Source organism: Esox lucius, chromosome 1, assembly GCF_011004845.1.
Source record: "Esox lucius isolate fEsoLuc1 chromosome 1, fEsoLuc1.pri, whole genome shotgun sequence".
Classification (NCBI taxonomy): Eukaryota; Metazoa; Chordata; class Actinopteri; order Esociformes; family Esocidae; genus Esox; species Esox lucius.
The window spans coordinates 20,434,332-20,451,233 of NC_047569.1; the positions used below are offsets into that span (position 1 = coordinate 20,434,332).

The 16,902-nt window shown below is 39.5% G+C and overlaps 1 protein-coding gene across 1 annotated transcript in view; it reads left to right on the plus strand.

The window, feature by feature from the left end:
* The first annotated feature begins 200 nt into the window (after positions 1-200).
* Positions 201-16,902, plus strand: part of LOC105022380 (mediator of RNA polymerase II transcription subunit 13-like) — a 37,143-nt gene continuing 20,441 nt past the window's right edge. Inside the window, exons 1-3 of the mRNA XM_010890748.3 lie at positions 201-921; positions 2,049-2,283; positions 15,537-15,705. Of these exons, the coding sequence (XP_010889050.1) occupies positions 856-921; positions 2,049-2,283; positions 15,537-15,705 (470 nt within the window). The 5' untranslated portion in view covers positions 201-855. The remainder of the gene's footprint in view (positions 922-2,048; positions 2,284-15,536; positions 15,706-16,902) is intronic.

Consider the following 16,902-nt stretch of genomic DNA (forward strand, 5'->3'; position numbering starts at 1 on the left):
TTACTATAGCAGCTACTTATTGAATGCTGTTATTGTGTTCTAAGAGATTATGTCTGGTTGGTGCCTGAAAGCATGATGATCTCTGGTTTGGTCAGTAAACTTGGCTACGAGCCATCAGTTACAGTATGACGCCCCCCATTACCACAAATTGGCCAATGGGAGTTAGGAGGCAGAGTTGTCCTCCTGGCCGCCATTAAAGAATTCAATCCATGAATTCAAATGGAAACCTGCAGGACCCGAGAATCAGTAAACGCAAATGCTTAGCCAGCTACCCTTACTGGAAAATAATATTATGATATCATTATTTTATTGGTTTTATTTAAAGTTTTAATAGTTTTATCGGATTCCGACGACTACAAGAAATAGAAGGGTGGTGTAGAAAACTGTTTTATTTAGTCTGACTTGGGTATGTTAGCTGGCTAGTTTGCGAATGCTAACTAGCTGAGCTCAGGGGGAGGGGAGAGTTTCTTTGCTCTGAAATTGTGTTAGATTACATCATTTTGTAGTGGGGTTGTGGAGTGGTTAGTGTACACTCATTGTTTATGTTATATTAAGTTGCGTATTTTGGAGTAAAGTAAGGAAAACGGTCTCGAAGTGGGGTTGATGAATGTGTTAGCGTAGCTAGCTAGTTGTTAGCTGGCTAACATTAGCTGGCTAGCAAGACAGAAAGACTGGTCAGCTCGCTAGAAGCTAGCGTAGTGGCTAGCCATCAACCGGTTGTATAAAGAACTTGCAGTTAGCATCTTAGTTTTATGGGGTAGTTGACTAAATACTCAATATCCAGATCGACGTAGTTAACTAGTTGAAAATTGCTCATATCGATAAGACAATGGATTGTTCAACCACGCTGTGAGGATGAGTTCATGTTTTATACCAAACGGGGCCAGTTTGGAGGACTGCCACTCCAACCTATTTTGCCTGGTAAGTGATTCAACTCAGTGTTAGCATGCTAACGTTGGTTAGCTGAAACTATGAGGCCAGAAAGCCATTTTGGCTAGCCAGTAAGCAAACTACTACAGTACAGCTGAGTGACTGGAGGCGTCAAGCCAAGGCCTGTTCTAGATTGCTAGCTAATGCAATTTCGAAAGTGAGGAAAGTTAGCTAGCTAAATGTTAATACGTTGTTTATATATTAGTTCACAGCAATTGCAGTATACCAGATTGAACCACAAATACATGTTTAGCTAACAGTAGCTAGGTACGCTATCATTTCGTTTACTAACTGACCATCTAATTTGACTCATAGTTGCTAACCTTTCCTAGCTATTGTATTGTAGTTCTTGTTGTTTTGTAGGCTATGTTTTTTGTTATGTGATTTGTCTATGATTCTTCGTCTCTCGGCGCTAAAAGTGGTCGATTTGAACTTTAAAATCTAACCAGCTACTGTAGTTCACAACTACATTAACGTTTTCGTCATAGTGCCACTCGCGATTGTTTACAACTTAAATGCTTGGCTAGTTACAGTCACTCGCTAACGTTAGTTATGGCTAACTTTTTAGGCCAACAATATCATGAGTCAGCCAGTGACTAGGTCTAGTGTTACAGTATTTTGTTTCTTCTGTGAGTATTCCTGTTATCTAGCACAAGTTTTGCGCACTCCCTCATAGTAGCGTTATGTTCTACTCCCTATTATGGAATACAACTTGTTCACAGGCTAACCGAATTGTAGATTGTATTAACAGCAGTCTAGGCTACTAGTGTTATTAGACATGTCTACTGGTCGGTAATATGTTGTAATGACAATTTAATTGGCACTATTCTTTTCTGACGTGTTGCATAGCTTTCAAATATGTTAAATATCTATCATCCAACTTGCACTGAAGACGTTGAAAGAGGTTTCCCACCCATTGGACTGTAGTAAAGACTGATGACTTGAAATGTTAGAAACCATTGCTTTAATTTGCAGTTTTTATTTGGAAATGCTTCACACTGATAGAGTAGTTGTTAAAGTTTTTGCCTGAGTTAGACTACTGCACTGCTTTGCATTCTGTCAACTTGCATCCTCTGGCCCAGCTGACCCCCTGTCTCTTTTCTATCCCTGTTCCCCAGGCTGACCTGACTGGGATAAAGTGGCGCCGTTTTGTGTGGCAGGGGCCTACCTCCTCACCCATCCTGTTCCCGGTGACGGAGGAGGACCCCATCTTGTGCAGCTTCAGCCGATGCATGGCAGCTGACGTACTAAGCGTGTGGCGGAGACACCACACCCCAGGCCGACGTGAGCTCTGGCTTTTCTGGTGGGGGGATGACCCCAGCTTCGCAGAGCTCATCCACCATGAGCTGTCAAGTAAGGGCTAGCCTCTGCCAAGGGAAGGTTGTAGTTCACACCGTATTGGAGTTTGGGTGAAGTCAGTTGAGGCATTTGGTGCTGTCAGTGTCATGTGAATGTAGAGATTCTGCTCAGTTGAGGGGCACAGTGTAGTGACTAATCAATTCCAATACTCTGGTCGCATTAGCTTTCTGAAGTCTGCATTAACAAATCAGGCCATCGAAAATGTTTAAAGCAGAATTATCTGTGTTTTATATTGGAAGGCGCACACTGTTTCGCTTATGTAGATTAATAAGATTTTTTTTTCATTACATAAAATACATTACCGCAAAATTCATCCAAAAGTAACGATAATTTCATCAGATTTCAAATAAAGTGCAACACTATTTGGCTAGCAGCCATGAAAAGGGTAAATTACAGTATAAGGAACTGTATTTTGCCCACCAAGATTAGGTATGGCCATTACATTGGTTTTCCATTAAAGTTGTGCAACTATCTGCATTTCCTAATATGTTGCTTGAAGTCAATCTTGCTACCAGAATTATTACAGGTATAACCACACCCGTGAAAACGGTTGTTTATGAGTGCCCAGATTAAATTGGTCTATGGACAAGCAGTGATTTCGCTTTAGTGGGCAGAAGTGCAACTGAAATGGATAATTAGCAAGAAGCTCTATAGAAGTTACAATAAAAAACATTTTAGATCTGTATTTACAGAACATAACATGATATTTTTACCACGTTCATCTTTACCTAGCAAAATATTTAGAAGTCTGTGTTATTGCAAACCCTTATACCCAGGGATCAGAGTAGACTATTGAAAACACAACTGTCCCAGTGGCCTAGGCTGGTCCAACTATGCCACTGCCTCCTGTGGACATACATTATCTTGCAAAAGTGAGTACACCCCTCACATTTTTGTAAATATTTGATTATATCTCTTCATGTGACAACACTGAAGAAATTACACTTTGCTACAATGTAAAGTAGTAAGTGAACAGCTTGTCTAACAGTGTAAATTTGTTATACAAATTGTCCCCTCAAAATAACTCAACACACAGCCATTAATGTCTAAACCGCTGGCAACAAAAGTGAGTACACCCTTAAGTGAAAATGTCAAAATTAGGCCCAATTAGCCATTTTCCCTCCCCGGTGTCATGTGACTCGTTAGTGTTACAAGGTCTCAGGTGTGAATGGGGAGGTGTGTTAAATTTGGTGTCATCGCTCTCACACACCCTCATACTGGTCACTGGAAGTTCAACATGGCACCTCATGGTGAAAAAAAGAATTGTTGCTCTACATAAAGATGGCCTAGGCTATAAGAAGATTGCCAAGACCCTGAAACTGAGCTGAAGCATGGTGGCCAAGACCATACCGCGGTTTAACAGGACAGGTTCCCCTCAGAACCGCCCTCACCATGGTTCGACCAAAGACGTTGAGTGCACGTGCTCAGCATCATATCCAGAGGTTGTCTGGGAAATAGACATATGAGTGCTGCCATTGGTCTGCATGGCTGTCATCCCAGAAGAAAGTATTTTCTAAAGATGATGCACAAGAATGCCCGCAAACAGTTTGCTGAAGACAAGCAGACTAAGGACATGGATTACTGGAACCTTGTCCTGTGGTTTGATGAGACCAAGATTTGGTTCAGATGGTGTCAAGCGTGTGGTGGCAACAAGTGTCTTGCCTAGTCAAGCATGGTGGTGGGAGTGTCATGGTCTGGGGCTGCATGAGTGCTGCCGGCACTGGGGAGCTACAGTTCATTGAGGGAACCATGAATGCCAACATGTACTGTGACATACTGAAGCAGAGATTGAGCCACTCCCTTCGGAGACTGGGCAGCAGGTCAGTATTCCAACATGATAACGACCCCAAACACACCTCCAAGGCGACCACTGCCTTGCTAAAGAAGCTGAGGGTAAAGGTGATGGACTGGCCAAGCATGTCTCCAGAGCAAAACCCTATTGAGCATCTGTGGGGCATCCTCAAACGGAAGGCGGTGGAGCACAAGGTCTCTAACATCCACCAGCTCTGTGATGTTTTGAGGGGACAGCAAATGTACACTGTTATACAAGCTGTACACTCACTACTTTAAATTGTAGCAAAGTGTCATTTCTTCAGTGTCACCTGAAAATATATAATCAAATATTTACAAAAATGTAAGGGGTGAACTCACTTGTGATATACTGTATACTGCTGCTGCATGCAATCGAATCAAGCCCACTGTTCTTTCAGCAAAAGAGAACTCCTTTGTCCTTCACTTTACTGTCCAATTAAAGCTTAAAGGACCTGAAAACATATCTTATAAATAAGACAATACTGGGTCATCCAGTGTCTGTGTTGCTTTAATATATGCTGCTATTTATAGACTATAGTTGGTTAATACATGTATTAAATGGCTTCGTAATGTGTGCGTTCATTCAGCAAATTGAAGTCATTTATTTTAGGGGTGCTGCTACTAATCAAACATCGTTAATTTTGGTAAGTACAATAGTAATTATCGATTAGTTGGGTCTACGTGCGCCGAAGCTAAAACAATGAAAGATTGACGCCACTGGGGTGCTCACTATAACCTAGTCTATAATAGGTACTAGGCTTTTCATAGAGCTCTGTTTGGCATCATGGCGTAAGTTGCTTAAAAACTTTCTTTTTGTATGCCTTGTTTAGTTGTGCATGTTAATTAATCTTTCCCTGTAACTGATTTCATGGATCATGTCTTGAGTGTCAGAAACGGAGATGGAAAAACGCCCATTTAAAATATAAGTATAACAGTTGCATTTTTTTAATCCGATTTAATCGCAATAATGTGAAGATTAATCGTTTATCTAAATCGTTATTTTCACCCCTTATTACTTGAATGGTGCATTATAGTACTGCCCACCTTTTTGTAGCTAAAATCTGTAATTTTCAGTGATTTGGATTTACATCAGAAAATAGGACTCTGTCCTTTTAGACAACTAAGGTAGTGATTGACCTGTTTTGGCTGTATTAGCTAGCAGAGATCATGACTAAAGGGTCTCTATTTTCAGATTTTCAATAGCAGCCATATTGCCAGTTATTTGTTTACTATGTACTCTTGATGGTTTATAATGTACATTGGTTTGAGGAAATATGCTCAGCGGGTGGATTTATCTTTGCAACTTTTTCCTTACATGTGCTATTTTAAAGTATAATAATCACATGATTAATTTACCTTTTTTTATAATACAGAATGTTTAATCGGCACTTTTACTGTAATTTATTAATGTAAAATATCTTATTTACCACCACATTTCCCACAAAAGTTGGGAAGCTGTGTGAAATGTAATGCCACCAGCACTGATGGTCACAGACTCAAGTGCAGTTCCGTGCTATAATTTTAACTCTGGAGGATGTTTCCCCCCCCCAAAGAGTATTGTCTGTAATGTGCGTTTCAAACCCCTAATTGGCCCTGAGTAATTGGCCAGGCCGATCAATTGGTTGACCGCTTGGTTTTCAGTGGTGTGCTGTGTTAAGTTGAACTGAAAGGCACACCTTTGGATCCAGTTACGCACTAGATACTAATGCACAGTGACCTTTTAGGTCCTGATGAAGGATGCTCACCTGATTATAACAAAAGTTTCAAAGGGTGAAATTGAATGAAACCGGAAGGTCCCAGGGAACAACTCAAATGTCGATCAAATATGTCTTAGAAGGCCATGCTTTCATTAACAGCTGTCACAAGTTCACAGTTTTGTTTTGCAGAATATGCAAATACACACAAAATAGTTGTTAGGCAAAAAGAGCTGTTGCCTCAACAATTGATCATCATTCACCTACGTTTCATCTACATTTTGGAATACATCTAACTTACAGTACGTAGTGTGGTTTGAGGGTCATGTTTTGGTACACCTGAAATGTTTTGTCTAAAGGCTACTGCAAATAATGCAATAACTAATCCAGGAAAAATATGTAAAGAATCATATTTGCCTCTGCAAGGAACATGTTGGTTGAAAGCAGTAGAGAGACATAATGTGGCTCTAGCAACTTGGTAGCTGCTCAAACCCTTTATATTCAACCCTCTCTTCTATGGGCGTATATACCCATGCACACACCCATTGCTTTTGTGACCTTTTTTTTTAGAATGCAAGCTATGCTGTGTTTCAGGGTTGCTCCTGTCATGTTGATACTAGGGTGATGTCCACATAGATGTTGTCAGCGACCCATTGCCACTTGCACTTACTCATACAGGGTTCCCGTAGCTCCATATAGTCTTAATTTCCCTGATTTAATTTTAAGACCTTTTACGGTCATAAATTGTCTTAAATGTACTCTAAATTTGCTGTAGGTATTACATTTGCAGATGGTGCGTTTGAGGCGGATGGAAAAATTGTCATTCACTGTGGCACGGTAGGTGAAACATCCAACTGGCATGTGTTTGTGAGACTCCGCCAATAATATACTTTTTACGTTACATTAGCTAGCTACAGAAGTTGAGATTTAGTGGTGTCATCTTTTGTTGTCAGCAGTTGCTAGACAAGATGGGGAGATGCAAGTTCAATGAAAAGTAGTTGGAGGAAGATATGTTTCGGTGGTGGTTGGCACCAGCAAAAAAAGTGGACCTAGTGTTAGACCTAGACCAAGAAATTGAGAGCAGCAGAGCTATGTCTTGAGAAGAGTTTGGGGTGGTGTTAAAAAACAATGGTTGGGATTTTAAACATCTTACGTAGGAGCTACACTACAGCCATCGAGCGTTCAGTGTTGCCATCAGCTGTCAACCGTTTAGGAATGCCCCCTCAGTGAATCAGTGAATGCTGCTACACAACTCGCATTGCATCACGTCTAGTGGGTGTATTGACTCATTAAAAATGCATACAAATAATGGTAACTCATTGGCCTGTTATGAAGGGGAAAATTACAGATTTGCCGCATAGGCTTGTTTCAGCTCTTTGGACTTCTGGCATTACTTTCTTCAGCATATTTTCTGGACTGATTTTTTTTTGGAAGATGCTGAAGGTTAGGTGTCGCATCAACCTTGCTATGGTAAAAGTAGAATAATGGACGGCGAATGACTGATCATTGAAGTGGAGACTTGAATGAGGTTTTTGTATGTGGAGGTTTTGGTATGTCCCAGTTCACCCTTAATTAAGACATTACTGTGAAGGAGCAACTTAATAATTGTGAAAAACTTGAACAAAGATATTTTACTCACCCATTTAAAAGAAATAAAGTTCTTCGTCCTCTCTTCTCCCCTTTCATAAAACATGTCAGGTTGATGTCACGTCCATGACAATGCAACGCAACACGTATTGTTACAACATTACAAAAATGTACACTGAAGTAGGACTCAATACATTTTCTTTTCTATCAAAGAAATTGTTTTCAGTCTTAATATGTACTAGCTTAAAATTTTGGAACAAGGATAAAATAAGCACTTCAGATGGTTATACCCAGAACTTCAGACAGCTTACAGAATGTTGTTGCCATGTGATTAAATAGCCAACACCAGTCTGATAAGCTATCTGACGAATGGGAGAGGAAGTTACATACCTTCAATGGAAGACCGGTCTTAAGGTCTTTAAAAGCATTGCATTTGACTTGGTGCAAGAACCCTGTCATATTTGATTTTAAAGTATCCTTATGCCCTGAAAATGTGAATCTCTTACACTGTAAAGAGCCCTGTGTGAGCACCTGTCAGCGTGGCTGATGAAATTAACATTCTACCTGCCATTACCAAAATCTATCTATATGTGGTGGGTGTTAACTTTAGGCCCTGGCTATGGTCAAATTAAACAAAAATAGAGCTCTCTTGCAATGGCTTTGGCATATGCCGTCAGATGCATATTCAGAAAAGAACTGCATACCTGCTTTAAAATGTGGTTCTTTTAACGATATTGGTTTGATTTGCTTCCTTTTATCCCAGGGCCTCATCATGGCCTCTACCAAGTACTGGGACAGTTTCGCTATAAAATAAAAACCTGGTTTCCTCTGCAAGGAAGCTGAAATTTGGCTGCACATGAATCTTCCAGCAAGGCAATCATCCCAAGCATTGAAATCCCAAAACAAATGTTCACAAAATTTGTTTTACAATAGAAACCTGTGGTTTGAATTTAATAGGGCAGTCTATAAGCAAAGGCCACACAATCTCAAGGTTGAGGTCCATTGTGTTCTTCAGTGTCAAAAAACGTTAGGGTGAGAAGCTGTGCTGTTATCTTTCCGAAGTGAGCTCGCACAAAGTACTGAATAGATTTTTTTGTTTTAAGAAATGCATAGTTTCAAATGTGTATTTTTGATTGATTCAGTTTAATCACTGAAAGAGTTACTTTCACATGTTGGAAATGTCTATATAGCTCATTACCTGTGTTTACAGACCTTTTTGCTCATCCTTATTAAGTTAACCAATTACCTGAAGTGACTGAGGTATGGCCACTTAATTTTATTTGTAATTTAGTATGCCTTTTCAAGTATTCAGTATCTTAAATGTGTGCCTTGGTGTGACTTATCTATGGTGCCATTTATGTGAATATAAAGGCGTAATGAATTTCTAATCTCCTGTTCAGACTATATAAATGGCACTGTTGATAAGTCATGCACCTATGGTTTGTGTGAGATAAGCACCATCCCGGTGCCTTGGACAGTGAGGGGTGATTTAGCCCATGGACTTTCTGGTCATTTTGAATGAGAGTGTGTGTAGCTTTTTGTTCTCATTTGTTAACACGCACCAGAACTTAGCCAAACATCTGGCCAATTATGCAAGACTTTAGTTGAAGATGCCTTTTGTGAACAACACATTTGTTTTAAAAAAATATATATAATGATGACCCATAAGTGTCTTGCAGTGTTGTTTTTACCATACTTTCTCTAAAATAAAACATTCATATTATCAGCTGTTGACAAGTATGGCTATAGATGTACCCTATTCTTTTCTCCCCTTTTTGCAGTATGGTGGAACAGCCCAATTTTAAGGATTCCGAAGGCTGGCTTTCCTTGTCCAACTTTTTAAATTATATTTTGTGGTAAATGCTTACATTTTAAGATAGTGTTTCCATTGGAGTTGTTTTGCATGGCAGGATAGGCCGGCAGCTAGGCAAAGACGGCAGTTATCTGAAGACTATGGGTGTTAACACTAGTATGCTGACGGTATTTCAAATCTCTCCCTCATGTTATCATGGCATGTGCTGTGGTTTTTAGGCTCACGGTTTGCAATTTTTTTGGCAGAGCACAAAAAAGCATTGCCATTCGTAGCATGGCTCGAGCACCTTTAGCGGGTGGTGGACACCGCTATTTCCAACTACAGAGTACAGGAGCATATTCGCGGCTATAAACACCCATTGCTCTTGTAATTTCTTTAGCCCACTTTGACTGATGCAAAGGGCTACATGAATGCATTGGGTTGAAGGGGAATTTTAATGAAGGATTGTTAATGTATACAACCAACTCAAAAAGTATTTACACGCTTCATTCAAATATTCAGAAGTGAATTTAAAAAATAAACACTATTGGTCCAATGTTGGACTCAAACTAAGGGGCAGCCATATACTTTCATTACAACACAATTTCCAAAACAAAACATTTTTTGAGTTCATTTTGATGACTCAACACTGAGTAATTTTTTTTATTTATAATTATTTTTCTTCATGTTGTTTTGGGATTTTGATACTGGGCCGATTTTGGGGTAGATGTCAAAATGTTTGAGCAACTGCCTGATCTGCTTTTATTATTGTAGTGGTGGCAAACGGTCAATGGTCCAGTAAACATTTCACTCTAACTAATTCAGGGTATTTCTGGGACTTTTCTTGGCTGGATCAAAACATAAATAAATGTATAATGTACAGCATTAGTGTTGTTGACAACAGTTTGCTAAATTAATTCTCCTTCCATAGCCAATTCTTATGTTCAATTCAAATGATCATGCTGCAAATTCCATTTACTTTTTTTGACTCTGTCGTCACATCTGGCATGAAGCCTATTGCAATGCATCTTTATTCTGTTTTCCCAAAAATCAGTTTTCAGGCAGACATTGATTAAGTTTGTAGAGAGCCATGGCAAGCATGCAAAACATGTTAATGATTAGTAATTTTTTTGACAGTTTTCTTTTTATATTCTGTCAGGTTTAGCCAGCTGTCGATCTTTCCGTCTAAATACCTCGGCAACAGGATTGGCCGGTCAGCAGAGCCTGATTGTACCGGTTGTTGGTTTGTGCTAATCTTAAAAAACAACGTCAGTATTTGTTTTTTTCCACAGCTGATTAACTACTGACGTGCAGTGTTGGCCTGCACAGGTCTGATCTGGGGAAAACGGTGCTTTGCGTTGTTTTGCAGTTACCATATGCGAAAGTTTGTGTGACATCAAAGTGTGATTCCTATTTATGTGGATGTGTGATTTGTTCAATTTGTTTGGTGCCAACCGTAAAGATATCACTGAGTCATATTCGTCAGTGGGTATGATCCAGTGATATTATAGGGAAGTCTGAAGTAGATGCATTTTAAATAATCCAGAAGCAGCAAAGGGTACAGGATGTGGTGAAAATACATCACAGTGAATAGCTACTGGCTATGCTTAACAAGCTGAAGCCAGCAAATGTTGTTCTGCTGTGCATAGGACATAGGGGCAACATTCAGATTCATTGTCCTGATTTGGGTGTGTAATGTGGTGGGGGGAGCAGAATGGTTAGGCATGGATGTTTGGTAGAATCAGTTTGATATGGCGAAATTTGGGGAAAATAGAGGTGAAAACCTCACTGTCACCTAGGTTATTCATTGAATCTATCGATTTCCTGATTCTCTCCTGTCATTAAATTGCATTAAACATAAGGAGGTGCTCTATACTTATAATTTCAACACAATTTCTCAAACACTAAATGCTTTATTGAGTAGTACAATTTCTTCTGCAAAACAGGTTTCAAACGTTTTGGTGCTCCTAAAGAATATTTAAAGGTAAACCAAATAAAGTGCTGTCTGTTAGGAAATTTTATGATTTTTAGTTGGACTGAATTTCCAGGAACTGTATTGATGCCTTTCACCTGTTCCTTTTCCCTGGGGCATAAATATGAGGTTGTGTGCATGTAAAATCCTTATCACCCCTAACTAAAACCAAAGAGCTGTCAGCTGAACAGAGACTTTTGTGTACTAGCCCAAAACCTGGTTTGCCAAGACAATGACCCCAAGCATACATCAAAATCAACCCAAGTTGTGGGACCTCAAAGTCGTTGTTTTATAATGCTTAGGCATCTGTCTTCAGACTTGAATCCAATTGAAAACCCATGGTCTGAATTGACAAGGGCAATCCCCAAGGATCTTGAAATGGATCTTGAAATGTGCTACATGGAGTAGCCCAAGATCCCTCCAAGTGTGTGCCAACCTTGTCAGACTTCACAGGAAGAGGGTCATTGCTGTTATCCACTCTGAGGGACACTTAAATATTGGTTGTAGGGGTGCAAAAACCTCTTAAACCGTTTTCTTTGCAGAGTAATACTCCAAAAATGTTTTGTTTGGGAAATTGTGTTGTAATGAAAGTATATGGCTCCCCCTTTGTTTGAGTCCAGCATTGGACCAATAGTGTTTATTATAAATTTGCTTCTGAAAATTTTAATGAAGCGTGTCGATACTTTGACCTGACTGTATACATAAATAATCCTTCATTAAAATTCCCCTTAAAAAAATTCATTACAATACAAAACAATTTTCCTTGTTTGTTCTATGTTCACAATACAAGGTTTCTACCTGTTGTTGATAGATTGTATGTCATGATTGTAGCTCCATGCATAAATCATAAAATCTCCCATCCGCCTTTTTATTGGGGTTGCAGCTCTTGTTACATTAGTCAGCTGCTTACGGGATAAAGCTAGGATGTACTGGGGTTACTCCTAATAGGCATTGCTAATGGCATACTTAGAAAATGAAGCAAAGCAAACATGTTTAGTGTTTATCTAATACTTGTAATCAGGGTTGCCCAAAAGTATTTGAACTGCTTGAATTTGAGACTCAAATCAAGTACTGCAGTTTCCTCTATTGTTCTTTAAGTCCTTGAAATTATAGTAAGCGATTTAGCAGCTCCCCTGTTCCAATATTTGCACTCATCATCCACTTTATTAGGTTCATTTAACTAGTATTGGGTAGGACCCCCTTTGGTTACCACCTGTTTCAGGATTTGACGTTTTATGCATTCAGCGATGCCCTTCTGCACACCACTGTTGTATGAAGTGATAATTCAATGTTAGGGGTTGGCCGATATGAGAATCTGATGCCACGATTATCCGATTGAAGATTCTATCCCGATTTTAAAGGGCAGCTTGGTGGGAGACCCTCAAGAGACCGACTGTCAGCCCAATTGCAACACTCCATTACATAATTTTTGTTCTTGTGCTTTTAAAATCCCATTGCAATAAATACAGGAACATGTAAATTCCTAAATGTTTATGGTTGCCTGCTAGCAGAGCCATTCAGCATCGTTCACAGTAAATTGGAGAGGATGTTTAGTGGCATAGTACAATGTGAGATGAGATGTGCGCTCCACTTGTAAAATAAAACCAGCAGTCAGGGACTCTTCAGCGAGTGCCTTTTTTTCAAGTCACTCGTGAGGATTTTCTTCATGATCTCAATCATATTGTCCATCGGGAAAATCGTACTGACATCGTCTATCGTCCCATCCCTATTCGGCATGCTATGGATTTATTTCACAGCCTTAATATTTGATTTATTTCCCTTGCGGTAGAGCCTAAACAATAAAGGCTGTCAACACTAAGCCAACTCTCAAATGTTAAGACTGTCCAACTTTGTTGTTGATGTTATTCATACATTTTAAGATATAGCATTATTTAAATGATCTCTTAATGCATTTCAGTAGGGAATCTGGTACAGAATACCGGAAACTTTAATGCTATCCTAAATAAAAATTATGTGAAACAGTTATTAACTACAGACTACTAATTTTTATAGGTGGTATTGATGCACTATAGTATCTTGTTGGGGTCCAATGGAAACCTAAGCCACACACAGTCCGTATTGTGGTTTGAGGGTTGCGGTTCAGTACAAGAATGTATTGTCATTTGTAACGTGGCTTCAAGCACCTTAGAAGGCACTGAAACTTCCAATTAGTTTTAGAATTTCCTTAGCCCAATTCGACTCCTGCTAAGGGCTTTGTGTTGAACTTGGGTTGTTTATTTTCTGTTTCTTAGGGCTATTAATGCTGGAATTATGTTGGGGTGGTTATCAACATGTTTGCCATGTTAGAAGCTACTATTGTAAAGCAGTGGCGACTTACAGTAAATGTTATATCAGCACCTACAGTGGATATAAAGTGTACACACCCCTGTTAAAATGCAAGGTTCTTGTGATGTAAAAGAATGAGACAAAAATAAATCATGTCAGAACTTTTTCCACCTTTAATGTGACCTATAATGTGAACAATTCAATTGAAAAACAAACTGAATTCTTTGAGGGGGAAACATAATTAAAAAAAACTCACAATCTGGTTGCATAAGTGTGCACACCCTTAAACTAATACTTTGTTGATGCACCTTTTGATTTTATTGCAACACTCAGTCTTTTTGGGTAGGAATCTATTAGCGTGGCACATCTTAACATGGCAATATTTGCTCACTCTTCTTTGCAAAAGCGCTCCAAATCTGTCAGAATGCGAGGACATCTCCCGTGCACAACCCTCTTCAGATCACCCCCCAGATGATCAATTGGATTCAGGTCTGGGTTCTGGCTGGGCCATTCCAAAATGTTAATCTACTTCTGGTGAAGCCATACTTGTGGGGATTTGATTGTGTGCTTTGGGTCGTTGTCGTGCTGACAAGTGAACTTCAGCTTTCTAACGGACGCCTGATGGTTTTGTGCCAAAATTACCTGGCATTTGGAACTGTTCATAATTCTCTCCACCCTGAATAATGCCCAGGTTCCAGCTGGAGAAAAACAGCCCCAAAGCATGATGCTGCCACCACCATGCTTCACTGTGGGTATGGTGTTCTTTGGGTGATGTGCAGTGTTGTTTTCGCACCAAACATACCTTTTGGAATTATGGCAAAAAATTTCAACCTCGGTTTGATCAGACCATAACAAATTTTCCCACATGCTTTTGGGGGACTTGATGTTTGTTTTTGCAAACTTCAGCCGGGCTTGGATGTTTTTCTTTGTAAGAAAAGGCTTCTGTCTTGCCACCCTACCCCATAGCCCATTCCTATGAAGAATACGGGAGTCTGTTGTCATGATGATGACTGTCTTCACTGTGTTCCATGGTATATCTAATACTTAGGAAATCATTTTGTGCCCTTCTCCTGACTGATACCTTTCAACAATGAGATCCCTCTGATGCTTTGGATGCTCTCTGCAGAAAATGTCAGGAAAATCCTACTAGAACAGCTGAACTTTATTTGTGATTAATCAGTTTCTTTAAATTATGGCAGGTGTGTAATGACTTCTATTTAACATGAGTTTGTATGTGATTGGTTATTTCTGAACACAGCCACATCCCCTTATGTAACCAGATTAATGTAAAAAAAAGAGAAATGTTTTCATTATCCCCCCTAAAAGATTTCAGTTTGTTTTTCAATTGAATTGTTCACATTATAGGTCACACAAAAGTGGTAAAGGTTCTGACAAAAACCTGGCATTTTCACAGGGGTATGTAGACTTTTTATATCCACTGTATCTATCACTGTAGTAGTCAACTGGAATGTCAAAATGTTACCAAACTGGAGATTAAAACAAAGCTGAAGGATTCCACAATATTTGTTTATCAATACTACCACTCGTTGTAGAACTAGCTGTTTCTCCTAGAGGTCGGTTCAAAAAACAACAATTGGAAAAGCCACAATTATCATTTTGGTTACAACCTGCGCAAAAGGCAAAGTGTTTCTGCTGTATTTGTCGTTTTATTCACGTGCTTGGTGGTTTTCAAATGTTAGCGTTGGAAAACCACCAAACATATAAAAAAGACTAGAAACTCAAGAACAGTCTCGCTGCTGTCATTTTGTCTTGCACAGGGCACTTCCATCACTTCACTACACTGACTCCGCAGTTGGGTTAACACATTTAAAACATTCATTTACTCACACACGTTCATGATTGTTATTGAGCAACCTATTGTTTAATGACAAAAAAAAACATATGGCCACAGTAACATAGGCCGCAGTAGATAATGTGTAAACCATGTTTGGTCTTTGGCCCTACTGTCCGATTGACTATAAATGACAGAATGAAGAACACTTGTAAGGATGTAGGATTTGCTCCTTACCTTAAGGTTGGGGAAGAGATGTTGATAGAGTTGAGATCAGACTCCTTTTAATGTGTTTTTCTTTTTCTGGCTTAGGTGAGGAGGATGGTGAGTGGGAGAGTGGCTTGTCTTATGAGTGCCGAACGCTCCTGTTCAAAGCTGTCCATAACCTGCTAGAACGCTGCCTCATGAACCGCAGCTTTGTCCGCATTGGCAAGTGGTTCGTCAAGCCTTACGAGAAGGATGAAAAGCCCATCAATAAGAGGTAAGTGTCAGCAGCCTGGCCAAGTCTTTATGTTGTAGGCCAAAAAGGGCAGTTATTTGACCATTTGATAATTGCTGTCCATTATACTTCATATTCTTCATATTTATTAAAATCTAGTTTCAGACTTAAGAGTAGGATGTAGTGTTTCTATCCTCCTATAAACATATCTCTGTCAATACCGGAAAGGTTTAGAGAGCAAGGTGAAAAATCCTTAAATAAGGCACTATGGATAAGTGCACCTGCCAATTATTCTAATTTTTTTTCAAACCTCCAACAGGTTGACTGAAATAGGTATTTTACCCACCTCTGCTATATTCTGTAAACAGTGTTTTGCTAAATATCGACGAATTTAAGAAAAAACCAAGTGTCTCAATAAGGTGTTAGGGCCACTCTGAGGCCCTATAACAGCTTCAGTCCTCCGTGGCATAGATTATACATGTTTATGGACCTCTACTGGAGGGATGGAACACTTCTAAAAGATAAGACCTAATTTGGTGTTTTGGTGATGGCGTTGAAGTCCTGCATTGTAGGTCCCAGTTACCTGGGAAAGAGTTGCTCTTCGGTTTTTCTTTACATATTAGAGTAATGCGTGACAATCAGGGTTATTGAATGTGTGTGTAACGCATGCATGTACCCTCTATGTGCGTTAGTGTTTTCCCCCTCCTGCCGTTTTCCCGGGTGTCTCTTCCACCACAATTTCTGGTCTGGTATTTAATAATGTCTTAATGTAACTTCACTATTCCAGTTGGAACACTATCCAGCTGAGCAGTCTGTGTAACTGCCACCTGCGCTCAGATAATGAACCCCCTGTGCAAGTCACTTAGATCCAACCGTCCTCTTGACATCTTGATCCAACCGTCCTCTTGACATCTTGATCCAACCGTCCTCTTGACATCTTGATCCAACCGTCCTCTTGACATCTTGATCCAACCGTCCTCTTGACATCTTGATCCAACCGTCCTCTTGACATAGGGAGGTGAAAGGTTTTGCAACAAAATGATTATTTTTTGTTTTTTTTATGCCTTGAACCACTCATTTTTAGTTAAAATTAGTTTGGTGGAAATTCACATTGTATTTGCATTGTCATCTCATTTCAGTCATTGAAATCTTCTAAGAGCCCTTCAGAGTACAAAGGCAGCATTTTTACTAGTTATTGAAATGTGCTTTTCATTTAGTTAATTTTTTTTGTAGGAATAA